Genomic DNA, 27,304 nt, shown 5'->3' with positions numbered 1-27,304 from the left:
TCCTATTTTAAAAAGATAAGGAAGACACTACAAAAAGATACAATCTTGGAATTTAAAGGAACTAGTTGATATGTTAGGTTTCCTGCCAAACAGAAAAATCACTTTTCAAAAGCAAAGTGGGGGAAATCATACTGAGATACAAATAAAATTCATATAGATTCTGTGTCAAAGGACTTTCAGCTAGGGCTCATCTATGTTTTAGAACTTTGATCACAAATAAAACAAGATACACACAATTATCAAATACTATATGGCTGATACTGTGCTAGGTATTAGTATTAAAGAAGAAATATTACACTCCTGGCCTCGTGCACCATTTGTTGTTAATTACAGTGACTCTGAAATTCTTGTAAAACTTTTTTCTCTTATCACTTGTGAGAGTTGCATTCTTTGTAATCATTAGTTTCTGATATGTAGAGATAATCCTAAATCTATAACTCAGAATTTTAATGAAACTTGATACAATTAACATTAGTGCTATGACTATTATCCTTTTTTATAGGTCTAAGGCACTTCTTACAAAAACTGGTACTCATACATACACTATAATTTATCATACCTTTACTTTTTTTCAAAACATAAAGCTTATTTATTGTACATGCATGTTTTTGCTAACATGTTTATCTGTATACCATGTGTGCCTGGCTTCAGAAGGGGTCTGAAAGAGGGTATTGTTTTTTGTTATTGTTTTGTTTGTTTTTTTAAAATTGGAGTTACAGCCACCATGTGGGCACTGAGACATGAACCCTCTGTCTTCTGAAAGAACAGCCAATAGTCTTTATAGCTGATCCATCTCCACAGCCCCTAACGATGATAACAGTTACTTAATTTGGAAAGTGAAGTTTGGCAAGGTGACTCCTAGAGCTGACATTTAGTAGTTTTCGTCTGCAAAGCTGATATTGGTGAAGGTGTGTCAAGAAGACAAGTTCTTTGAGCAAAGATTTTTTTATTTTTCAAATACACTGGAGAATCATGCAACGCTGCCTGCACTGGATGCAATCCTGGGCCACAAGTCTGCACTCTCCTTTGCAACTGGACCTGTGATATAGAGCCTTTCATCTCATCTTTATTGTTTACTATGACCCTGCATTATCTTCTTTGATATGACATTCACTGTCGAATTACCACTGCTGGATGGACCTTATTTTTAGTTCTGGTTTGCCTTTCTTAACTGTGGCCATCATCATGTCACCCAACAGCAGCAGGAGGTCTATTCAGCTGTCCCTTGATTCCTTTCACAGAGATGATATCCAGGTTTTTGGCTCCTATAATGTCAGCACAGTTGATCACAGCTCCTACTGGAAGACCCAGGGAAATCTGGAATTTCGCTCTGGAGGACCTACCATGTCCTCACTTCAACATCTTGAGTGCCCAGAAAGAGCCAGAAAGCCATTTACTTAATGTTTTTAGCTTGAACTTCTTTATGTCAGTGATTCTGGCTGCTGTATAAGGAGATCCTCCATTGTCTGAGTGCTTTACGAACCTGAGTTGTCACTGAGCATTTTCAATCTTTTCTTTATTGGCAGTAGGGCTTAAAACTAACATTGATGCTGCCTCCTGTTGTGGCATTTTGGGTTGAAACCCATCACTGATAGCAGACTTTGAAAACCTTGCTTTACTTGAGGCTCCACATACTTCATGGCTTGTAGAACATTACAGCCTTCAAACTCCTTAGCAGCAATGGTCGGTCTCAGTGCTCCCACTGCACTGGCCACAACTGCACTCCCCAGCCAGGCACTGTGCACTCCTTCTACCCTAAGCCAACCACCACCAGGCACCTGTGCTACCTATCAATAAGGCTGAGCCAGCACATATCACCATCATTAGTCAAAAAGGAAGTAAGAGTTTTAGTAAATACATTTTCTACTTTCTAAACATCATAAACAGAAAGACTTTGGTTGAGGTCATTATGAATTCTATAAACAAGACACAAGTATTAGTAATGAAATTATCATCTTAGGCATGAAGTGCCCCTACTCTATCACATTATTAAGAAGAAAAGAGTACTGAAAAAAGTTCTCTCTAATCCATCCATCTAATAATACCATTTAAGACAATCTTATTTTGAGTACTAGCAGGTTTCTCAACTCCACATATATGTATGCTTTAAAAGTACTATTTATAAATGGGGCTGGAGAGTTGGCTTGGGGTTAAAAAAAAAATTGGAAATTTTCCAAATAGTACCCAAATACCCAAATAGTAGCTCATAACCATCAGTAACTCCAGTTCCAGGGGAGGATCTGACAACATCTACTCTCATACACATATGCAGGTAAGACATTTATAAATACAAAATAAAAAATAAATACACTTTAAAAAGTAAGTAGTATTTAGTAACAGAGGAAAAGGCTTAATTATCTCACTTTGGGCCTAAGTATAAAAATGATAACTAAGAAGGTGACTTAGAGTAGAGGAGATATTTCAAATGATTCAAAGAATTGGATATATAATTGTTAATGAAAAATAAAAGAAGAAAAAACAAGTTGCCTGAAATAATTAAGTGTGTAATTACAGAAGGACAACTGATATTTAAAACTGGGGAAAAAAGGAAGGAAGGAATGAAGGAAGGAAGGAAGAAAGGGAGGAAGGAAGGAAGGAAGGGAGGAAGGAAGAAAGGAAGGATGGAAGGAAGGGAGGAAGGAATATCGATCAGGGGAGCCTCTATTACAAGACTTAGAAACAGTGCTCTGGAGGTAGTCTGTTATCAATTATTTTAAACCTACTTAAAATTTACTGTTTTAAAAATTGCTTTGCTTTATTTACCATCATTATTAAGGTATTTTTGGTATGTTTATTATGTGTTGGCAGGCATATACATATCATGGCATGCATGTGGAGGTCAGAAGACAACTGTTGGGAGTTTGCTCTCTTCTACCTTTAAATGGTTCCAGGTCACCAGGCTTGTTCAGAAAACTCAATCACATGCTTAGCCACCTTGTTAACCCCCTAAAAATTCATTTTTATAGGACCATGACTCCCAAAGTTTTAGGAACTTCTTTTAGCTCAATTTTCTTCTATGAAATTCTATCATTCAAATATTCAACAAACCAAACTCAATAAGTAACAATGGTTTGTACCAAATATGAAACTCCCAAAGATAAGTATGGCAAAGTATTAAAATTTTCATCAAGATTCAATTAAAAAACCAATAATTATTAACCTTATATTTAAGACAATTATATTACATTTTTATGCAAGAGAGATTTAAAGTATATAGAAATATTCAACATAGAGAAAACAACTAGAGTTAACTCTTAGCTTTTAGCTATTCCTTTCTTAATTTCCTAAAACTATAAAAGGGATCTCCTAGAATTTCTTTTAACAAGTTATTTGGTTATGGCTGCAAATCTTGACTCTGAGTTTCAAATGCCCACTTCTCAAAGAGAAGATTAAGAACACTTGAAATCATGACTAATTCAACAGCATTAAAATAATGGGCAGATCCTGTATCTGATGTTTCAAATAAAATGATGTAAATATTTTCTAAATAAATCAAACTTTGACTTTAAACTTTGCATTAAATTTTACTTAATGTGGCTTGAGAATCCGAATAGGATTATGTTTAATATAACCAACTTTGGCATTAGCCCCTTAAAGGTCATGGAGAAGAAGCAGGAACTGTATAGCAACTACAAGTTCTAGGATGCCAGCCCTTCTCTGCTTGTCCCCCTCAGGGTAGCAAGGCTCGTTGCTCACCCAGCTAGACTGGAGGGATAGAAGTTTAGCTGTGCAATCAGGGATGAGTGCATGGGCAAAAAATACACACACCTGGAAATAGGTACAGAGAACTGGTTCAGTATAATGAGGGTATTTATGCACCTGGGAAGGTGGCCAGGGTCTGTGGGGTTTGTGTGGCTGCATGCAATTGGCCAGGACAGGGGTGTAGGAAGCTGCTTCGTCTGCACACTCGAAGGCTTTAGGGTAGGGCTTATGGGGAGTGCCTTATAAGATCCAACAAGGAGTGAAGCCTGATAACCAGCAGTGTCCTAAAGTCTTACTAGGGTTCATGGTAGGACAGTTGGCTTCATGGTGCCAGGTTGGGAAGGGGCCAATTTTTGTAGTCCTCATCTGAGGTACTGGGAGTTGATGCAATCATTGACCCTTCCTCTGTAAACCTGGGCCACTGTAGTCCTATGCTACGTTAGACTATATAATATGAAAAAAAATTAGCTTTAAATTTCTCCTGTTTTAACCCGTACCTTTATCAAATTACTAATATCCTAAGTTACTATTTTTTTAACCAATAAAAATCCTATTCCTGATTTTTTTCAAGACTATTAAATAAGGGAATTATTAACATGTAAAATACATTTGACAAATGTTTAAAAGGAGAAAAGGCAAGAGTTACCCCACTGATCTGTCTCTATTGCAAATGTAAAGGTCAGTGAGAGTAACAATAACATTGAGATGAAAACAACAACTTGCTCATAGACTTTGAGTAAGAATTTTTCATCTTATTTAATCCTTGATCAACAGAATATATTACAGGCTAGCCGTAGTTTTATGCTTTATTTCCCTAACTGCTAGTCAGTTAGACATCTTTTTTTGTTTGTGTATGTCACTTAGTTACTTACCTATTCTTGCAGTAAACACTTGAGGTGGCTTATTAAAGGCAACAAACACTGCTTTTAAATATTAGAGTCCTGATGTATTCAAATAGCAGTGAACGAACATGTTGACATTAACTGAGTGGGTCTACCTCCTTTCCCACAGCAGCTAATCTTATTCTACATATGTGCACAAGTTTTTCAGATCACAAAGGAGGAGGACTGGGCGAACAAGAAAACTGTCTCATGACTACCGCAGGCAGGCAAACCAGCACAACACATTTCCAACAGAAAACTGAAAAAAGTTCCAAGAAATTTTGACTTAAAAGAGTGCACCGCTGGGCAGTGGTGGCACACGTCTTTAATCCCAGCACTTGGGAGGCAGAGGCAGGTGTATTTCTGAGTTCAAGGCCAGCCTGGTCTACAGAGTAAGCTCCAAGACAGCCAGGACTACACAGAGACACCCTGTCTCAAAAAGTCAAAAAAAAAAAAAGAGTGCACCCTTCTCCCTGTGCTCACTGTTGGGACATGTCCTACTGGAACGATGGCACTTGCCCTACAACAGATCCACAGAGAACATCTGACACTAAATCACAGCTGCATGGTTTATAAAAACTGTCTTGACCTTACAATTCCTAGAAATATAAAAGATATCCATAAGGACAGACACTTAGGTCAAAGTAATAAAACTAAGATCACAATAAATTCTCAGATCTCTGTTCATTGGATCCTTAGGAATGTTAGGAAATGACTCCACCATAAGTCATGCCCCAGCCCTGACTACATCTTACTAACTTTCAAAAAATGCAATTGCAGTTTTATTTACTTATTTATTTTTGCTTATGTTTGAGCTTACATGTGCCATAACATATGTCTGTGGATCAGAAAAACCTTACAGGAGTTGGCTCTCTTTCCACTATGTGGGTCTCAGGGATCAAACTCAGATTATTTGGCTCTGTGTCATCAATTTTATTCACCAGGTCCTCTTGCCAGCCTGGCATTTATTTATCTTTGTTATGTTTTTATGAAATAAGGTCTCACAATGGCTCAGTATGGCCTAAAATGTATTCCTCCTACCTCAGACTCCCAAGTATCGGAATTAAAGATATGCACCACCATGCCTGGCTTCGAAATATTTTTGGCAAGAGTGACAAGGCTATTTTTCATTCAATAGCTATAAACAATCTTTTTACAAATATTGATGGGCATCCACAGGACATATGGAAAGGTGAAGTTCAGTTTAACAAACTATTTGGGGTGGGGGGGGGATATAAAATAAAATGAATCAGAGACCAAAAGGTAAGAGCCAGAACAAATCTTCACGGTCTAGGATTACCAACACCTTTTTAGGCATGGCATCCAAATCATAAGCAACCAAAGGGGGCTATAACAGCAACCAATAGGATGTGAGCAATACTCCACAGACGTGAGGAGACTTATTCAGAGTGTGCAGAGTCAGATAACAAGTACCAGGAGCAGGCTGCTAGGTAAAGGCACTTGTGTTCAATCTCTGTAATCCACGTGGTTGATGGAGAGAGAGGATCAACTTTTGCAAGCTGTTTTCCACATGTGTGCTGTGGCTCCCCCTCCCCTGCCACACACAAAAAATGACTAAATATAAAAATATTTTTTAAAAAAATAAGCACTGGCAGAAGTGTAAGCAAATTAGAATCCAACAAAAATGTTGAATGGTACAACTATACTAGAAGACAAAAGATAGTCTGATAAGTTTCTCAAAGAGCTGAACATGGCTATTATGCAACTAAAAGTTCCATATATATATATATATATATATATATATATATATATATATATATACATACACACATACATACACACATATGTACTCAGGAAAACTGAGGTATAGATATATACATATATTCATAAATGTGCACATACATTTTATATTAACATTATATACATTATCCAGAAAGCAAAAGTGACTCAAATGTTCAATTTTGTCTAAGTAGAGATTTAAAATCTCTACTAAAATCTAGTAAAATGTGGCATATTCATACTATACAATACTATTCAGCTATAAAAAAAAGGAATGCAGCAATCTTGAGGCTGGGGAGATAACTTGGTGGGAAGAGCACTTGCTGAGCAAGCATGAACTCAAGTTCAAATCCCTAGCACTCATGTGAAAAATCTGTGTACAGCTGGTTCTGTTGGGGTAAAAACAGGAGGACTGCTGACTGCCAGACAGCCTAGCTCACTGTTCAGTGAGAGATGTTGCACATTCAATACTCTTCTCTGGCCTATATATGTGTGTATGGGCATAGGCACCCACACCCACACTCATGTGCATATAGTACATACACATAGACATGCAAATAAAAATTAAGTCCTGACATTCTCTAACATGGATGACAAAATGGAAAAAGCTTCCAAACTATAAGCAATAGAGGTAGACTGGAGGCTGCCACAGCTTGGGACAAGAGGGAATCAGGATGATTGCTAACAGGTGTCAAACTTCTTCTGGGGAGATGAAAATGCCTTGGGGCTAGCGTCCTGATGGGTGCCATCTTGTGACTACATTCATCTTCCTTTATCTGTGGTTTCATTTCCCTCAGTTTTGATAATATTTGGTCAATTGTAATCTAAAATGATTAACTGGATCATAGTACAAATAATTTATACATTTTAAATGCTGTGTTATTATTCTAAGTATTCCATCCTAATCTGTATCTCTGTCCCATGAGAAAGATAAGCCATTCTTTTATCCCATGTGGTACATACTACATTCTAAATGACATTAGTTACTTAGAAGCTGTCTTGCTCACCAAAACAACTATGAGTTAACTCGGTTCAATTTAACAATATTTTTCTTAACAATGACCCAAAACACAAAACTAAAGATATTAGCAATTCAAGCACACAGAAGAGACACTACATTAATGCTTCCTTTAAGAAACAGCACTTTGACAGATGTGATGGCACATATCTGTAATTCCAGCACTCAGAAGGCAGAGGTGGGCAGATCTCTGAGTTTGAGGCCAGCCTGATCTACTGAAAACTAACAACACATGAGAGAGAGATCTTTATCACCACAAGAGTCAACAGTGAGACAGAATATTATTTTGAAAGAGACAACATTTACATAACTTTTATTACAGTTTATAATAAATGTTCTATTTACCTATTAATGGTTTATTGTGCCTCATTTACAAATTAGGCATTACCACAGGTATGTACACGTAGGAAAAAAAGCATCTATAGAGTTGAGTACTATCTATGGTTTTAGACTGAGGTTCTTGAAACACATCCTTCATGGGGAAGGGACACTACTGAACTACTAAAAACCACTGAATCTGTATACTTTACAAGAATGAATTTTACAGTTTGTAAGAATATTAGATATAGTCCAGATGAGCTATACTAGTTAGAAACAAACAAACAAGCAAACAAAACACTTGCTAAGAGCCCGATTGAGACAAAACACTTTTACCAAGAACCACAACAGCCCTTGCACACTAATTTTAACCAATCTTACTTTGTATGATTTATTTTAAAGACTGTGACAGGCTGGGGGATGGCTCAGTTCATAAAGTGTGTGCTGTCTAAGCATGAGGACCTGAGTTCAACTCCTAGAGTCCATGTAAAACCCAGATATGGTAACTGATACACTGGACCCCAAAACTGAGATAGAGAGGCAGAAACGGTGGACTGCAGAGGCTCTCTGTTGGCTAGCCAGTCTAGCCAAAATGGGTGTGTATGTCTAGGTTTAGTGAGAGACAGACTTGAGACCCAGTCTCAAAAACTAAAGTGAAGAGAAAACCGAAGCTATCCAAAAACAATCTCTTGCCTTCATGTGTGCACACACAAACAAACATGAATACATACACATTCATACATCACTGACAACCCAAAAGTGAGAAGCCAACATTTATGTAACTAGTTAACTTATACAACGAGAAAACAAAAAGATCACACAAATCGGGAAAGAGGAAAAATGAGGAAGTATTTTAATCTTGATGTGTGACTATGATATGCCACCTTCAAACAAACAACTCCATAAAGTCAAAATAAAAGAAAGAACTTAGATAGATGGGAAAACCAGGATGTAAATGTTCTAATTAAAATTTGTAAGCCACAAATTTACAAAATGGTTAAAAGTGTAGTAGACACAGTTACCCATTTTTGAGATTACTGAAAGGCATATATACATGGCATGAGTTAAACAAACCTCATAGAAGTGGTTATTACCTAGAATACTCAATCTAAGGCATAGCAGCTAAGCTGTGTTGCAAAGGAGCATTTACCCAATACTAGAGTAATTTGGGTTCATTTAATTACTTTTGTTTTATTCTGGGATGGCCTTAAACTCTCAGATTCACCTGCCTCCAAAGTACCAGGATTAAAGAAAGATACATGGTACTATGCCTGGAGGATTTAATCAATTCTCATTAAATACTTTCCTTTCTAATAATCTATTAAAGTGTAACAAATTAGCACATTTCTGTTTGAAAACATATGCAACAATGTTTTATTTAAAGTATCATTCAGAAAGTTTGCTAACACCTGATCAAAAGAACAAGTATTTGCTAAGGAATTAGTCTAAGTATATATATAGAATGCTTCTATGCAGCCAGAGTACTTTTAAGTAGTGTATATCTAATAGGTAAAAAAAAAAAAAAAATTAAAAAAAAAAACCACTTGAGTATTTAAAATACTCTTTTAAACTATCTGATACTCTTAGGAACACATCAGTTCCACTTTTTAAAAATTTATTCTGCATGTACCTGTTTTCAAGGTTTGTTAGATTTTTTTTCCACAAGTTTCTCTCCAATTGCACTTAAAGTGCCTGCTACCTTAATGCCTCTCAATTTGGTGGCTTAAGAATATCAAGCAATTCTCTTTTATTTTTCAAAAATAAATACATCTTTCCCATGTATCACTATCTTCTATCACTAGCTGTTCACATGATTCCTTCTACACTTCCCAGGTGAGTTGTTTTTGTTGTTGCTTGTTTTTAAAATATAATCAAATGAGATGTCATGTGGGGCTGAAGAGATGGGTCAGTTGTTAAGAACACTTGCGACTCTTGCAGAGTCCTCTGTTCAGTTCCCAGCACCTGTATTAGGTAGATCACAACAATTCCAAGGGATCTGACTCTCTTCTGGCCTTTGCAGGCAGGCGTGCGTGTGTTACATATTCAGACAAACAGGTGCCCACATATATGCAAAAAAAAAAAATTTTTTTTAAATTTTAGAAGTTAAAATCAACTGGTCAATTATTTCTGATAAATCAGTTTGGTTATTTTATAATTATTTCTATCATTAACACTTTTGAAAATCTACTGGCATTTTAATTATAATTATAAAGAGAATCCCCTTGTAGTAGTTTGATAAGAATACCCCTCCACACACACCATGGGTTCACATATTTGAATGCTTAGTCATCAAGGAGTAGTACTATTTGAGGAAGGATTAGGAGGTGTGGCCTTGCTGGAGGAAGTATCCCTGGAGGGATGGGTGTGTGCTTGTGGGTCAGGAGGCAGCTCTCCACTACTGCACCTGCCTGCTGCCATGCTCCCCACCATGATGATAAGCTACTAAGCCTCTAAAACTGTAAGCAAGCCCCCAATTAAATGTTTTCTTTCATAAGAGTTGCCTTGGTCACAATGTCTCTGTACAGCAATAGAACAGTGATTAAGACATCCCTGATGAACTAAGTAACAGTTCTCATTATAATATCTCATTATGTATGATTTAGTAAAAATGGAAGGGCCAGTTTGAAATTATGCTAGGTAGACAAATATATCAAGGATGCCTAAAAGTGTGTTCTGTACTAAGTGCATGGCAATATAGTCAATATACTGGGAAGTTAAGCATTATAAAAATATAGTACCATTATCTTTCTGTAATTTAAACCATACTAGATTGTGAACACACACACACACAGCCAAACAATGCTTTTTAACATTATATGAAGACTGCAAAGATTTTCCAGGTTGGCCTTCAAAATAATTATTTTTCTTTTTTTTTTTTTTTGTTGTTGTTGTTTTGGGTTTTTTTGTTTTGTTTTGTTTTGTTTTTCGAGACAGGGTTTCTCTGTGTAGTTCTGGCTGTCCTGGAACTCACTCTGTAGACCAGGCTGGCCTCTAACTCAGAAATCCGCCTGCCTCTGCCTCCCAAGTGCTGGGATTAAAGGAATGCGCCACCACCGCCTGGCGCCAAAATAATTTTCAAATAATCATTTGTATCCCCATTTAGCCCAGCCACTAAACTTTTCAAAATCCATTCCCTTCAATATGTGTAAAGTAGTAACGCATCCTTTAATAAACTATAGTTTTTAGTCAGACAGCCAAAACTGATTGAACATGTATCTCAAACTCCAATGTCTATGTGTACGAAACTTGGAAGTTAAGACTTTAACTGCCTTTATTCTCCATTATCCACTGGGCCTACACAATACTCACTAAATGCCTTAATACTTTTACATTCTCTGTACCTTAACTGAACACCTCATTAACTCTTATTGGCCTCCATGACATCCTTCTCACTGCTAACCAAGATTTAAAGAGTAAAAACTATAACTGGTGAGCAATTAATTTTCCAATCCCCTGTAACCTTCAATGCAAAATAAAAAAAAAAAAAATCATAGCAATGTATGTGTACCTGTGGTGTATGCAGGGCACTTTACCCATGCATAAACATGTGGAGGCCTGAGGTTCCTTTATCACCTTAGTTTTTCAGGCAGGGAGTCTCAAAATACCTGGAGCTTGTTGATTCAGCTAAACTGGTTGGTCAGTTAACATCCAGGTCAGGATCCACCTGTTTCTGTCCTGTCAGTGGTGAGGCAATAAACACATTCCATTGCTGCTGGCTTTAATGTATATGTTGAGAACGTGGACTTAGGTCTTCATGCTAGCACAGTAAGCACTTTTACTTGCTGAGTTATTCCCTGTGGCCCCAGGTACACACATTTTCACGATCTGCATCTTGCCCTTTCTTTGGTTAAATCTTTTTGGCACCACTTCTTTAAAGCCTATGCCATCCAGTTTCCAAAATCCAACTATTGCTCCAGGCTCACAAGTCTGACTAAAGCCTATGGTTTACATTCCATCTCTCCTTGAAAGGCTTTCCTGACTTTCCTACCATGCTCATGTAAATTAAGTTTTTTAACACTCTCCCCATCTGATACCATACTCTCTGTTCATCTTGATCACAACACACTCCAGCACCTACAAAATGATCATTTACCCATCTGTAAGCTTTATTAGACTATAAGATCTTAGTAGGTAGGCAGGCTGAAGGTTTTTATTTTGCCATTTCCAATGCCTATTGTAGGGAATGATTCTGATGGTCTGATAGGGAATCTGCATGTGGACACTGAAGGTCCTGTTCTCCAATTAGTTCTTGATTGATCAATTAAAGATGCTATCGGAGTGGTAGAAACTACTCGCTACAGCCTGTTGTTTCTGAGTTGAAACAGAACACAATGTTTGATGATCAGAAGAATGGAAACTAGACCAAAGCCATGTACATGCCACACTAAACATTTTGTACTTCAAAGACTAAGTAACATGGGTTGGTAAGATCATCAAGAAAGAGTGACAACCTAAAGACCTGGAACCCACATAACTGAAAGAGAATTAATTCCTCCAAATTGATCACATACACATGCCTTAGCACATGTGTGACCAAACACACGTGTACATGTATGCATTAAATAAAAATACGATTTAAAATTAAAAATAAAAGATTAAGTACTAGGTCTTACCAGAAACTGACTTTTGTTTCCACTACAGTACAGTTCTGGCTTTCTTTACTATTTTAGGCAGATAAAAGATTGATTATCCCTTTAAAAAAATCAAAAGATTTCTTTAACAATCAGCACTTTTATTTTTTAATCTAATTTTTTCACTTTGTCTTGACTAGTCCATAGACCTAAGACAGTTTATAGAAGAAATGAGTTTGGATTAATAACTGGACTACATGTTCCTTGGATAGTAACTAGATTAGATCTTACACAAATGTCACTATCTCCAAATGATATGTATCGTTTGAAAAACCATGAATTTTTACCATCAAAAATTTAAGTATTGAAAACAGCCACAATACTGGGGAGAAATGGGGTGCGGGGTGCGGCAGGATTTAAATGACCTAAACAATCTTAATAGAATCAGGGCATTCTACATGAAAAACAAAATTAATTTTATGAATCACAACATCAAGGAAAATCAATTATGGCAGGGCAAACTATTATTGGAACTACATATTAAGAGCCATAACAATCTTTGGCTTTGTTTTCTGGATTCTACTCTAATGAATAAAGCCTTGAAAAGGGAGACACACACACCCCCCTCCAAATTGTACTGGTAAATATGCTCTGCCTCAGCAGTTCTGAAGAAAAAAAATAGAAGCAAATAAAGAATTCAATAGTGGAATGAAAACTTAAGGCTCGTCTACCAACAAATTAACAGGTAGCCTCTGAAATACTATTAACAACATAATAAAACACTAGGAAAGTCTTTATAATATATTCTTAAAAATATGAATTATATTTATAGTGAACACATAATATGGTTTTATGTACTTATGTAACTATTATTGAATAATCTATTAGAAAAAAGGATTTTAATCTATAAATTCTACATTTTTCCAAATAGCATAAGGAATTCTTAAATTTCTTCTAAAATGAAAAACAAGGACCTTGATAAATCTTCAAGTTTAATAGTCTTAAAAAAGTTTAAGCACCAAACTTATGATTTAGTCTTATCTAACATACCAGAATTCTATAAGCAGTTCTGGCTTTTAAGAAAACTAAGGGAATGGAGACTTGCTGAACTACTATTCTACTAAAGATAGGTAAAATATTAGATTATTTTAAAGCATATAATTACTATAGGCAACAACATAGCTCAACTTCTAGTCAACATATTAGATATCCAGGCACTCAAGTTCAGCCCAGAACAGCCATAAGCTCTTAACAGCCATTTTAAATTGTAGTTTTGAGACTCCTACATCTGAAGACAGAAGGCGGTACAATGAACACTGACATACACTAGGAACCATGAGTAATCAGTTAAGATTTAAAGCTATAAGAAATACTTCCTCTTCCCCCACCAGTACCTTCTAACTCCTAATATATACAGGCAGATTATGTAGATCACTTTAGCCTGGAGTCTATCAATTTGTCTTTTAAAAAGCATATTGGAACAAAATAATAAAAAACGGGCTATAGATCTCAAAAGAGACTCCAGAAAAGAAATATGAATGCTAATAAACACTTTAAAGTATTCTACATTATTAGCCATTAGAGAAATAGAAGTTAAAACTTACTTTGAGGTTACACACCTCACCCCAGTCAGAATGGCCAGACTCAAGAAATAAGCTTGTGAGTAGTCAGTATGTAGACAGTGTGACCAAGCCATCTTCTCAGTCCTAAGAACTCTCTGGACAGATCCAAAAGCACTCTGAACAGAGGCATAAACCTGCAAGTCCATCTACGGGGGCCTGGAATAGGAGGGTCTGTGTTCAAGATCAGTCAGTCAGTCAGTCAGTCAGTCAGTCAGTCAGTCAATGTGTCTGTTTGTTTGTCACACACACAGTGAGAGAGAGACAGACTAAAGTTGGTGGGGGTTGGGGTGGAGTGTCAGAAACTATACAGACATGACTTAGCAGTTAAGAGCAAGTCCTCTTTCTGTAGCGGACCTAAGTCTGGTTCCCAGCAGCCATGCCTGATGACTCCTCTTACGGCCTCTGTGAAAACTGCATGCACATGTACAGAGCCATACATATCCCCACGTAAGTAAAAATAAATTTTTTTTTTTTAAATGAAGAGGGAAAGACACAGAGAAGTAACAAGAGGATTCCCAAACCCCAAAGAGGAAGCTATTTCAAAACCAGGTTGGGGTGGGGAGGTCAGATGAAATAAGCAGAGAACAGCTTGTATCATTATCTGCCTCCATTTTTTAGTAAACAGCACTGTTTCTCCAACTTTAATCTTTACAGGAGACTATCAATGTTCTCACTGTAACATATGCTTTATTTTTTGTATACATTTATAAATGTTAAACTTAAAATCTAAACTATCAGGTGTGGGGTGTGATGCCTGCAATCCTAGCACTTAGGAGATGAGGCAGGAGGACTGCTTCAAGTTTGAGGTTGGCATAGGTTAGACACTTAGCCAGAAACAACCCTGTTGCAAAACCAACCAACTAGCTGGAGAGATGGCTCAGATATTAAGAGCCAATGTTACTCTTATAAAGGACCTGGTTTCAATTTCCAGCACCTAAATGGTAGGTCACAATTGTCTGTAACTTCAGTTCCAAGACCCTCTTTGGGATTCCACCTGTCACAGGCATACATATGGTGCAAATGCATGCAAGCAAACACAAAATAAATACATAAAATAAAAATCTTTTAAAAATAAACAAAAAAGTAAATTCAATTTTCTTAATTACTAGGCCATCCCTTAGAGTCTACATGCTAAAGGTTTAAAATACATGATGACAATTATTTTCCCTATATGAGAAAGAGTAATGTCTACTTCACCTACTTGGTAAGGCATTTAATCTAACAGCATGTACTAATATAAATAAAAGGCATTTAATAATGCCAATTATACTGGATTGGGGAGGTAATGGACAAGTACAATATTCAATAATAAAGCTACTGCTAAGCTCTGAGAACAATATCCACACTGTTTAAAGTATTACTTTGATAATACTCTTTCATAAGTGAAACATCAAAGAGTACATTCAACATAACTTCAACATTGTCACCAACAAACTATTGATACACATAAACGACATGAATGTATGTTTCCCAAAAGCTTTTTAAGTGAAAGAAATAAGACGTGCAAATGCCTTACATACAGTAATACAGTATGATTCCATTTATATGATATTCTAGAAAAAGTCAACGCTATAAAAACAAAATCAGACTCTACCGCTAAGGGCTGGGATAGAGTTAGGAAAATGTTTACAAAGGAACACAGAATACATTTCAGAATAATGGCACTACTCTGCCCGTAGTGGTGGTAGGTAACAAGATTTAATGTTTGTCAAAACAGAACTGAATCCAAGAGTGACTTTTATGACATAAATTATCTCAATAAATCTAATTTAATTTTTAATCCATCTATCAAATCACAACTTTAGTTGAACACTATTTTTATATGTAGTGATATATTTCTCACTAAAACCTAATCTCCCTTACATATAATAGTTGGCAAAAAAAACTTTAAAGCCATGTTAAGATTAAAATGAAATAATGAGATAATGATTTTATTTTAATAAACTCTACTATATTATTCCCAACTATATAGTCCAAAGGACCAGAACCTACAGGGGGAAAAATGTTTCTTATACTACATAGTCCCTACAGCTGAAAAAAATTCTGTAGTTTATATCTGATTCACTTCTATATGCAAGTTATAATATGCATGTAGTACTAGGGATGCATGTAAATAAAACAGCTCTTATCCCAGAGGCAAGACCTGCAGCCAAGAAAACAGTATTTTGAAACTTACTGCACTAAAACTTGCCATTGCTACTCGTAGATGTAGAAACAGATCTTTAGGAACTGTACATGGCAAGAACTGTATCTCAGTAGTTTAGTGATTAAAGGAAAGGGAAGGAGAAATTGAAAAAGAAAAAAGAAAGAAGGGGGATGGAAGGAAAGATACAGCTCAATTTCAACTAAGCAATTCAACAAAGCTTTCCCAAGCACCTAAAGCAGGAAGGTTGTACATCATACGGTGAATGGACGTACAAACAAATTACTTTCTCTATAGGTATGTTATAAACTGTACAGATGCTATAATGTAATAAACGATCTAGGAAATGTTCATAAAATGCTTTACTTCTCAGAAAAAGTACCCACTGACTTAATATTTTGAAAAGCAAAACATGTATAGACAAGTGGGAACATTAGATAAACATTCCCATGGATAATGTCAATGACTTTCTATCACCAATATTTTGAACTTTTTGGTACCTATATTCTACACACTATGTAAAAATTTCACTCAGGCAGAGAATAAATGTAGTAGCAGAGTTATGTAAAATATTTATGTCCTATATGGTTTTCAGGCTAACCTGAGCGAGGCTATGGGATACTGCAGCATCTCTAGTTCTTTTCTCAAGAAGGGAGGAATAGTAGCTTTTAGGCTTACTATATTTCAACTTTCAGTCTCAAGAGTTGTCTTCTAAGGTAGAAGAAGAACCTTGGAGAAAATGTCCTTGGAATCATTTTTTAAAAAAAGAAAAGAAAAAGAACAGAACTACTAGTTATAATGAGCTATACCTAATGTGACCCACGTCAATATCAGTTTGGTCATTGCCAAGGAAAAACTAAACTCCATATAGTCTATCCCAGATATCAATTTCCTTAGCTGAAATTGGCAAATCATAATACCATCAGATACAAGACATGTGAAAACTGTTTTAAGTAGCTCCTTTAACTGTAGCTCTTTTGGGACTCTAGGAGTCGGGTAACTGAATGTGGGTGCTGTGAAAATTTAGCAATAACCAAAGGTTTCTGTACATACAACATCCAAACATGAACTCGAAGCCACATGCAGATGACATGAGAGGTGTTTCCTACAGTGCTCACCTATGCCGCTGTACTCCATCATTCTGAACTCAACACACCTCTCTTTCACAGCTCCAGAAGAATATACTCTATAAACTGTAGTGTTGGGAGTACACATTAAAGTTTTCTGTGGTATAGAAACATAACAGCTTGTCCATGGAAAACAAAAACTTCTAATATTTTCATAACACACTCCTCAGTTTGTAAGTATTAAATTAGTTTATTTTTAATTTCAGTCTAACATAATTAGAACGTTAGATTTAAAAAATTACTATTTAAGTTGCTACCTGTTTTGTTAACTAGTCATTGTATGCATTCTGGCTTGGGACTAGGAACAAATTTCCAACAAGTGACCCTAAACATATTTCTACCATTCTGTACTACATATGTATGTGAAGTGGTGCTCTTGGCATGTATGATTATAGAACCCAAATATTGATCGGCTCTAAAAAAGCTGAAGAGGGCTGTGTGTGGTGATATATGCCTTTGGTACTGGCACTAAGGAGGCAGAGGCAAGGAGATCTATTTGAGTTTGAGGCCAGTCTGGTCTACATAGAGAATTCCAGGTCAACTAGGGTTATATAGGGAGACCTTGTCTTTAAAACAAAAACAAAACAAAAAACACAGGCCTGAAGATATTACATCTTGTAGTATTAAATATGCAGCCAAGATTTAATCTTTTCTGTAACAAACAAACAGCAAGCATAGATATCACATTAGCATACAAATTTGCTTTAGTCTTTAATGAGTGGAAAAATAGTATGTATGCCAAAGAATTGTTTTAAAATAAATCTTGTTTATAATTTATTTTTAATTATTTATTTTTATTTTATATGTGAAGGCATTTGTTGCATTTATGTCTGTGTACCGCATGCTTGCCGTGCCCACATAGGCTATCAGAGGGTATAGGATCTCCTGGGACTAGAGTTACAGATAACTTGTTGGCTGCCATGTGGGTGCTGGGAATGCAATTCAGGGTCTCTGGAGGAGCAGCCAAAGCTCTTAACCCCTGAGACATCTCTCCAGCCCCAATGTTTACAATTTATTATCAGTAAATGCTTGATTTACATACCTACATACCCCAGGGCCACATAATAATTTCTTGGGCAAAAAAAAACACGATCATGACTGGAAAAAGTTTAAGCAGCCCTGCTTTATAATTCTTAAAGGGTTTCCAAGTAGCAGTGTTGGATAACACAGTGATATATTTCTTTGTTAGGATTAATTTCAAGGGTATTATTTGTTGTTATTATATGTTATTTGTAAATAACAAATACCATAAATACCAACTATAATGTAAACCATGCTCTGACTTTTAATACTAATTTGGAAATTGTTAAAGTTTCTACAACAATATGCATTTTAAAAAAGTGCTCATCACATAAAAACAAGTATGAATTTCACCTGTATAAGACAGCATGATCCTTTGGACTGGAAAAGTCAAATAACCTAAATATAACTATCAACAATGAATCTACTATTTCAAGTTTTGTCATGGCTTTAGAGTTTCTCAGTTAAGTAAAACTAAATAAAAGTTTTAATAAATTAATTTCTGCATGTCCCAGGTGTTTCCTTTCTGACAAAAGGCAAATATAAATAAAAGATAACTTTAGAGTTTACTGTATCCATGTTAAATAATATATTTGACACATGTTAGATGGCAAAGCCAATTTATCTACATAATTATTTTTAAAAATTTAGTGCATTCAGGGCAAAATTCTGATGCTTAGTTTTTTCATAAAGTAATTAAACACTACTACAATAAAGTCATGAAAATAAAATAGCTCTGACATTTTTAAGAGCTATTTTATACATATATTTTAAATATATGGCTTATATATTTAAAAATCATTGTCCTATTTAAATACGTATGTATATATACAAGTATGCATGATATATAGAAACAAAGTATTACATAAGACTATAATCTAGTAATAAGTAAGCTACACCTTATCAAAACCTAACTCCTCTCTTTTGAGGAGGTTGGGGATATAGCTCAGGGATAAGAGCATATACTGGGTATGATGGGGCCCTGGATCAGATCCCAAAGACTAGACACACAAATAATTATAGGGCTCTCTTTACAAACTTTACAAGAAAAAAATACTCTACTTTATAACCAAGCCTACACTTTTCATGAAAACTTCCAGTATAAAATTTCAGGCTGGAAAGATGGCTCAATGATTAAGAGCACCAGTTGCTCTTCTACAGAACCCACGTTTGATTCCCAGCACCCACATAACATCCCACAAAAGGGGGTTTTCAGTTCCAGGAAATCCAAAACCTTCTTCTGTGGGAACCAGGAATGCTCGTGATGCACAGACACACATGTAGGCAAAACACCCATACACATAAAAAAAGAAAAATATAAACTCTGAAGAGGCAAAATGGAAGAATGCAAAGAATAGAGGTCTTTTAGAATTAGACCTATTTGAGTTGAAATTCTGCTAACACTCACTAGATTTACTACCCAGAACAAGGTTTTAAACATGTTAAGCTTCTGCTTCCATGTCTGTAAAACAAGAATACCATCTACAGCTTTGCTGAGTAACTGGACAGGTGTAAAATCATGGCACACAGTAGAGTTGATAAAGCACCAACATTCTAATACTTTTTCTACTTTTCACACTTTGCTGTGCGACCTTAAGCTGGCTACTGAATCACCCTATAAGTTTGTTTCACAATATGTCAACCTCAAAGAATTGAGAAAATTAATTGTAAAGACTCCAGAAGTGTTTCTGGCACAAGAAATCTATTCAACACTACTATATACTACCAGGTGTGATAAAGCAAACCTATGATTCCAGCACTCAGGGGAAAGACAAGAGGATCCAAGCCAGCCTGGTCTACATAGTACATTCTGGGCCTGCCATGAGTACACAGTAAGACTATCCCTCCTGTCAGCACACACACCCACTCAACAAAAACTCAGAACAAAACAACCAAGTATTACAAATCAAAAGGTATTAATACCTGACTGAAAGATTAAATTTTAGTGTTATTCCTATATTTAACTCAAATCCACCTTCTGAAAATAAGAATTCACTATAATGGGTTTTATTTTAAGTGGACTATTTCTAGGCTGGGTGTGGTGGTGCATGCCTTTATTCCTGCACTGGGGAGGCAGAGGCAGGAGGATCAGCTTGGTTCACACAGGGAGTTTCAGGCAGACCTACACAGTGAAACACTGTTTGAAAAGGAAAATGAAAAGGAAAACAGGGTAAAGAAAAAATGGGGGAGGAGAAATGTTGCTATTTCAAATGCTTTGCTGGATCCTGTAGGCTATGGGATGCACATCTTTCGTCCCAGCATTTAAAGACAGAGATCTCTGTGAGTTCCCAGCTAAATAATGAGACCCTGCCTAAAACAAAGCCATGTAATGGCAACAGCTCTTGAACAAGTACTCAATCAAGTGGATGATTCTGAAAGGATCAACATTTGACAACTACATAAATGCTGGTATTAAAAAAAAATTTAGTCACACTAATGTATACATTTATCTTTTATACTACAGTTAGTTGGTCATTTACATTTTAAGAATGAAAGAACTCTACAGTTATTTTTTTCTTTCTGAAAATAGATACTATGACAATTGCACACACACACAAACAGAAACACACTTGAGAAGTAAGAAAATGCAGACCACTTAACAAAATTAAAAAGCTAGTTAAAATTTGATTTCATAAATAGCATGTGTATAGGACACAAATTCTATCTTCCCAGCATGACATACATAATTACTTTGACAATATAGCTTATGACTGTTGCGCCAATTGAGAAATCAAAGGAATTCATGAGTCTGACAAAACTAAAGATACAGAACCTTGAGCTTTTAAAAACAAATATATGCCAGGCTAATTAATTATTCATGTACTATATAACTATGATTTTCTACATATTCCTAGCCTCAGTTTCTTTATCTGTAAATTGTGGATAACTGTTTCTACTTTATGTACTTTCTAGAATTAAATAATATTATGGGGGACATACTAACACAATTCCTGGCAAATAATAGGCAATCAAAACCTTAAATGGGGAAAATCTTAGGTGGCAATACTCTTATTATTAAATAACCTTTCTAAATACCACTTTGAGCCTTAAAAATGATAATGCAAGCTCTTAAAACTCAATTCATTAAAATTAACTCCAGATTTCTACAAAAACAAAAGTTGTATACAAGTATCTAAAAATCACTTTTATTAATTAACTTAATTGGGAAAATCTTCTAATCATACAAAATATTCTTTAAAATTAGAAATGATGGCCTTAATTGGACAGAAATGGGTTTTTTGAAGTTGCTGTAAAAAAAAAAAAAAAAAATCAAGTTGAAACACTAAGACTCCACTAAAGTCATTTTTAAAAACAAAACAAAAGTAAACAACTCAGAAAATGTTACATATCATTTACAACAAATATAGTCACTTATCTTTAATAGGTACACAGGAAAATAAAATCGTAGTTTGAACACACATCAATGTATATCAAACTACTAAGAGCTCACCAAAAAAATCTAACCATGGGGGCGGGGGTGGGATGGGGGAACACAGATACCATCTCTTTTAAGATTTAAAAAAAAAAAAAAAAAAAAAAAAAAAAAAAGTATAGTGTTACCACTAAGAAATACATGGTTTGAAGAGCAAAGGGCAGACATTTCTTAGAGAAACATAATCTGATACAAAGAATTAACTATCAAGAAATCCCTTTAACTCCACATAGATATAGATATATACATACAAACACACACATCACTTGATTTCTGAGTGTGAAGTTTTCTACTAAAAAGTCATCCCAGTTATTTCTCTCATATAATATTTATAAATGGATTCAGACTGAAAATTCTAAAACCATAAAATATTATTATAAAAGACAATTATTGAAAATAATGATCTCTAAAGTTTTGAAGAGCATAGATTTATCATCAAAGCAAAGAGTATGATTAGAACATTAAAATTACAAATTAAAAAAGGTTAAAAATTTATTATAAGGATTCTATAAAAGCACCTAGTCAGTACCTTGATAAACAGAATTAAACTACATTTCTCTGAAAGGAATTTACCCCAGACCTCCCAATGAGTCAATATAAAAGTGAAATATTAGTTTAAATTTTTATTAATACTTTCAAATTATTCTTTTCTTAATCAGCAATAGAGTTAAACTAACACTAAAACACAAAGTTAGTTTGTTAATTTTGTTATGTCTTACCCTGAGAAAGTAAAAATAGAATAATAGACTATGTCAAAATCTAATACAGACATGTCAGATGTTTTTATGATAGTCTGATGATAGATTAGTATAGATAATTAAATAAGAAATTAATAGGAAGGCTTTAAAGTGCATTCTTTAGTTCAGTGGTCTGGTTAAAATAAAGAAACTTTCACACACCAACTGGTATGGTTCTGCTCATATTTTAAAATTTAATAACAATCACTATGCAAAACCAAAGTTGTTTATGACCATAAACATAAACAAAAGTAAAAATCTTCACTTTTCATCTCTACTGAAAAACTTCAATCTTTCTTTCAAATGCACCACTCCTTTTCTTCCTAAATGTAGGCAGCAGTAAAATAATTTCTAGTACAGGTTCAAAGTACATTCAAATATAGTCAGTAAGCAGATGGATGAATGGCTTTAGAAAGCATCCCAACACATTTCTTAGAAATGCTCAAGTTATTATGTATTTAATTTTAACTTTGATTTACTAGAGTCTCATTATTTACATTAAAATTATTTTTCTTTCCAAGTTATACAAGTTATTGGTAACTCCACACTCAAGAAAAACATTAAGCCACAGAGTTGAAGTTAGACATACTAGGAACACATTAGGTATATTAAGAATATTTCTCCAAATACTCTAACTAGAATTATTAAATTACTGGAATGTTTAGTGTTTGTATATCTTCACTGGATTAAAGGGAGGAAGGGCAGCACAAGGTTTTCACTGGTGAGTATGTCAACCAATGCAGATGGCATGCAATAGATTACCCATAATCCTTCATGAAACATAAATTGTTCTCGCCAACTAAATTATCCAAAAAGTTCAAAGACTGAGTTTTCCCTTTTAAAAACAATCTATTTAAATTAAACTGAGCCAAACAGAAATATTTTCAAATTACTTTAAAGAACTGTTTACACTATTTTATGAAAGCATCATTAACTGAACATTACTTACCAATTACAAAATATGTAGAACTCAGATAATAAAGAGAGAAAAGGACTAACTGTAACCTAATTCCAAAGACGTAAGAAAAACTATGTCGATCACATATCTAATATCTATGACTGATCAACACGTCTGCATAAGGCTTCTATTAACTTATAAAACTGTAAATAAAGTTGCTTCTGTTTATGAGAACTACGCAAGAACAACTCTTTTCCCATTATCTTTCATGGAAATAAGTTCATCCCTTGACATACAGTTCAAATAAAAGTTGAAAAGAGCCTTTAAAACATTTTTTTTAAATGACGCCTTTACCCAACCCTTTACATGCCCCCGCCCCCAAACACCAAACTGCTTTCTCAAGACGGGAAGTCTTCCTCACTTCAGCATTCCCTCCTGGCATACCCCCACCACACACCCGCCTTCACCCCCGTAGGCCTGAGGCCCCGTAGCAAACAGAGCCTAACAGGAGCAGGCAGCACAAAGACAGGAATGGGAGATTAGTGGGAGGGAGGGAGGCCGGGATTGGGGCTCAGCAGGAGCTTCAGGCTTTTTAAAATTCAAACTGCTCCCCGACCAATACAAATCACGGACACGCTACTGACTACTACACGGATTTATAGCATTAAAAACATGCCTAGTACGTGACAGCTATATTAACTTCACTCTTTTTAACATTTATCCATACGTTTGCAGGAAAGGTGGAGCAACTTTTTGTAAGCAGCATGTTATACTCAAAAATAACCCGCAGAAAAGTTACTTACTTTATAGTGACAAAAACTTAAGACACAGAATATTTAAACCAATATTTTAACCACTACTATTAAAAGAAGGGACCTTATTGAGCAGTGTTGCGTCCTTTTCACAAATGAGTTTTCCCTCAGCGAATATGAAACAAAGTATCAAACGGGACATTTCTTTTTCTGGGCAATTTGTAAGTCTAAGGACTTTTAAAAAGGTATTTCCGTCTCACACCAACTTCCATTGCTAAAGCCGCCAGAAACAAGCTCCCAACATCTAACTTACTCGTGAACTAGAACTTGTTAATATACAGAACTGATATTTCTCTCCAGCATTTACAGATACATTTGACCTATTAAAATGACACCTCGCTCATTACACAGTCAAACATCATGGTACAAACAGCCAATGACAATCCTGGGACTCACTAAGATCTGCCCTGACAAGAAAGGATGGCACCTTCTATGTGTGTGTATGTGTGTTTTAAACCTCCCAAAGATTCTAAGTGTAACCTAACTTCTATCCTTTGAAAGAAAACAGGTTTCATCCTTATCTCGGCATAAACTCAAAACACTTTGAATTCTTTGTATTCTTGAGCACACGTTTAGGCTAAAAAGTATCAGTGAGTTTTATGTAGTCATTTAAAATTATCCTTACATAACAGATACAAATACAAAGTGTCGGAGTAAACCTGTCAAGTTCTTTATACTTAGTCTTTGAATAAAAAGTCCATGTGCAACACACACTGTCAAACAACATAAAAGCTCCTGGGCGAGGATGTGCAGTGTGCACAACGCTATGATTTTCTATATTAAATATACATGTGGACGGTTTAATCCTTTTACAAAGAAAACGAGTCTTCATTAACTTTCCAACGTCCAAACAAGTTTTGCAGAGAATTACCACTGTAGCCCGTGTCTGAGTATTTACATTTGTTTCACTAACTGAAACTACTTCCTCCCTTCATGGGGTCACAGGGGGAAGAAGGGGGGTTGTTTGTTTCACTGGGACGTTCCCCACTCCCGGACCGGGAAAGTTGTAAATATGGGGACGATCGGGGCACATTTGCTGATAGTTGTATTGTTTCCGCCTCCTCACTAGCTACGGCTCCTCTCCCGGGCGAGGCCTGTCACCGACCAGCAGTCGCTCCGCTCAGCCCGGAGCTCTCCTAATCCCCGAGCTCAAGTAGATTCCGCTGGCCCGCGGCCTGCACTCTCCGCCGGGCCTACGCCTCCCCGGCCGCCCGGCAGGAGCCCGGTCCCCGTCACCGAAGCCGGCCGGGAGAGGGTACAAAAAAAAAAAAAAAAAAAAAAAAAAAACCGCCGCCACCCAGGGTGGCTTGCCGCCGGAGAGGAGCGAACTCTCGACTCGCCCCGTGGAAGAGACCTGGGGCCGCTGGAGGAAACGGCGGGGAGGGGAGCGAGGAGGAGAAACGCTGAGGACCTGGCGCCGGCGCCGCCGCCGCCGCCGCCGCCGAAATAAAGAGCAGGAATTTACCTGGGCGAATCGGCGTCTGAATCCGAGCGGAGGCCGAGGCCGCTGTGGCGAGAGACTATAATCCGGGCCGGGAGGGGGGGTGGCTACGGCTCCTCTTCCGTCTCCTCAGTGCAGGGAACATGTAGAGCCGGGGGGAGACCAGCCGAGAAGACAAATCGCTGCTTCTTCTTCCTCCTCCTCCTTCTCCCACATAGAAACACTCACAAACACCCGACCGGGGGCCCGAGCTACCGGGGGGGCATCGCCGCGGGCCCAGGAACCAATCCTCCTGTCGGCGGGGGCGTCCCTCCCTGCGGCTTGGTGGTGTCGGGTGAGTCGGTACCGACGGAGGGAGGGGGGGGAGGGCGGGCGGGGGGAAGGAGCCCTGTGTGTGTGTCTCTCTCTCTCGTTCCGTCTCTCCCTCTCAGAACAAAATGCCGACCGGAAGTGCAGCTGCAGGAATGACTCCCTCCGCCGGCGCCAAACACTAACAACCACCCCCTCTTCCCTACTCCACTTCCGCCACCGCCGCCGCCGCCGCCGCGGCCGCCGCTGCTGCTGCCGCTGCCGCCGCCGCCACTCGGGCTCGCGGCTCTGCCTCAGCGCGCCGGCTCCCGCGGGCCCGGAGGCTCGGCGGCAGCGACAGCGGCAGTGGCAGCGGCGGTCCTTCCCCGTGCCCTCGTCCTGCTCCGGACGGCCGTGGATGCTGCCTGTGGTGTCGCTCCTGCAAGGCGGCGTCTACGCCGCTGCTCCGGTGGCCGGCTCGGTTTTTTTTTTTTTCCTGGAGGCGACGGCACTGGTCCGGTGTGATGGCGTGAGACCGGGATCTCCCTCTCTCAGGCGCTCCGGGCCTCATAGGCCCCAGAAGGCGGCGAGCCGAGGCCGCGCTGCTCTCCCTGACTCGCGGGCATCCCTGACTCGCAGCCCCGGGGAAGACGAGCTCTGGTGGATGCCGACCGTGCACCTTTCAAACGGTGTTCCTGTAGCTGTGATGGATGGATCGAACGTCCCCCCAAGTCCTGGAAGCGGCCGGACCCTGTATCTGTCTGTGTTATTTCTGCGAAGAACACAATCCTCGGAGGTGAAGGCTCCCAGCCTGGCTGAGTTGGAATCGTGATCGTGGTGGCTGTGCATTAATTTCTGGAAATACTCCGGTGCTGCTGGACTTGCCTTTTTTTTTTTTTTTTTTTTTTTTTTTTTTTTTTTTTTGTGGCGATGGTTTGGATGCCTCCCTGGTAGTCGGGATAAGGCCTGTAGGCGACGCTGTGCGAGCGAGGAGCGGGTCGCTCTGGCGCTGCGGTCTAGGTGTGGGTGGAGCCCAGGCCATCCGGACGCCGGGCACTGGAGCCTGGCGCACTTCAAAACGTCGTTTTCCTCTTTTTGTCTGAAAACTCTGAGGCTCTGGACAAGGCTGGAGTATAAAATGTGAATACGCATACAGTACCGTGCCCGTTTGTAGTGTCTTACTGTAAAACAAGAGGGCATTTCATTGCCACACAGTTTTTTTTCTCTCTCTCCTTCTTCTTCTTCTTTTTTTTTTTTTTTGTTTTTTTTTTTTTTTTTTTTTTTTTTTTTTTTGTATAAATTGTAAGGGGGCTAATTCTTCAGGTAAAAAGTGCCAGTAGGTAAGCGGATTTTACTCAGGAGGAACCGTGCTATTTTTTTTTTTAAATAAAGTTGTCAGCGTCAATCGTTTACTTGCACAGATGTGCAAGAAGTATGGGACAGCTCGCCTACAGGTTATTCTTTTACTTTAGAAGTCACTAGGGGTGAGGTGTTAAAGATTTTGTCATTCCTGCTCTCCTGACACTAGATGACTATCGCGACCAGAGGGAGTA

General features: G+C 37.4%; 3 protein-coding genes and 1 pseudogene across 4 annotated transcripts in view; 1 reads left to right on the top strand and 3 right to left on the bottom strand.

Moving 5' to 3' along the window:
- Positions 1 to 25,892, bottom strand: part of Nipbl (NIPBL cohesin loading factor) — a 165,646-nt gene extending 139,754 nt beyond the window's left edge. For both annotated transcript variants that reach the window (XM_034523436.2, XM_034523437.3), the window contains exon 1: positions 25,488 to 25,892. The gene's annotated coding sequence lies outside the window, so the exon portion shown is untranslated. The remainder of the gene's footprint in view (positions 1 to 25,487) is intronic.
- The window catches only part of LOC143435061 (uncharacterized), a 53,333-nt gene that overhangs the window by 4,720 nt on the left and 21,309 nt on the right, over positions 1 to 27,304 (bottom strand). The gene's annotated exons all lie outside the window — the stretch shown is intronic.
- Positions 954 to 1,362, bottom strand: LOC117723870 (large ribosomal subunit protein uL14 pseudogene; annotated as a pseudogene).
- On the top strand, positions 24,139 to 26,692 carry LOC143435054 (uncharacterized). Its single transcript, XM_076916122.1, has 4 exons — positions 24,139 to 24,183; positions 25,092 to 25,266; positions 25,480 to 25,797; positions 25,895 to 26,692. The coding sequence occupies exons 1-4, from the start codon at positions 24,139 to 24,141 to the stop codon at positions 26,581 to 26,583; spliced, it is 1,227 nt and encodes a 408-aa protein (XP_076772237.1). The 3' UTR covers positions 26,584 to 26,692.

The sequence above is a fragment of the Arvicanthis niloticus genome, chromosome 19, assembly GCF_011762505.2.
Source record: "Arvicanthis niloticus isolate mArvNil1 chromosome 19, mArvNil1.pat.X, whole genome shotgun sequence".
Taxonomy (NCBI): Eukaryota; Metazoa; Chordata; class Mammalia; order Rodentia; family Muridae; genus Arvicanthis; species Arvicanthis niloticus.
Note: the sequence above shows the minus strand (reverse complement) of the source record. Positions and strands in the feature narration are given on the sequence as shown.

What these genes read in the sequence shown, in the direction of transcription:
- LOC143435054 (XM_076916122.1), top strand. Translation starts at nt 24,139, where the DNA reads ATGAAACAAAGTATCAAACGGGACATTTCTTTTTCTGGGCAATTT. An exon ending in TTTCTTTTTCTGGGCAATTT is followed by an intron (nt 24,184 to 25,091) that starts GTAAGTCTAAGG and finishes CCTCCTCACTAG; the next exon opens with CTACGGCTCCTCTCCCGGGC. An exon ending in CTGCGGCTTGGTGGTGTCGG is followed by an intron (nt 25,798 to 25,894) that starts GTGAGTCGGTAC and finishes TCTCCCTCTCAG; the next exon opens with AACAAAATGCCGACCGGAAG.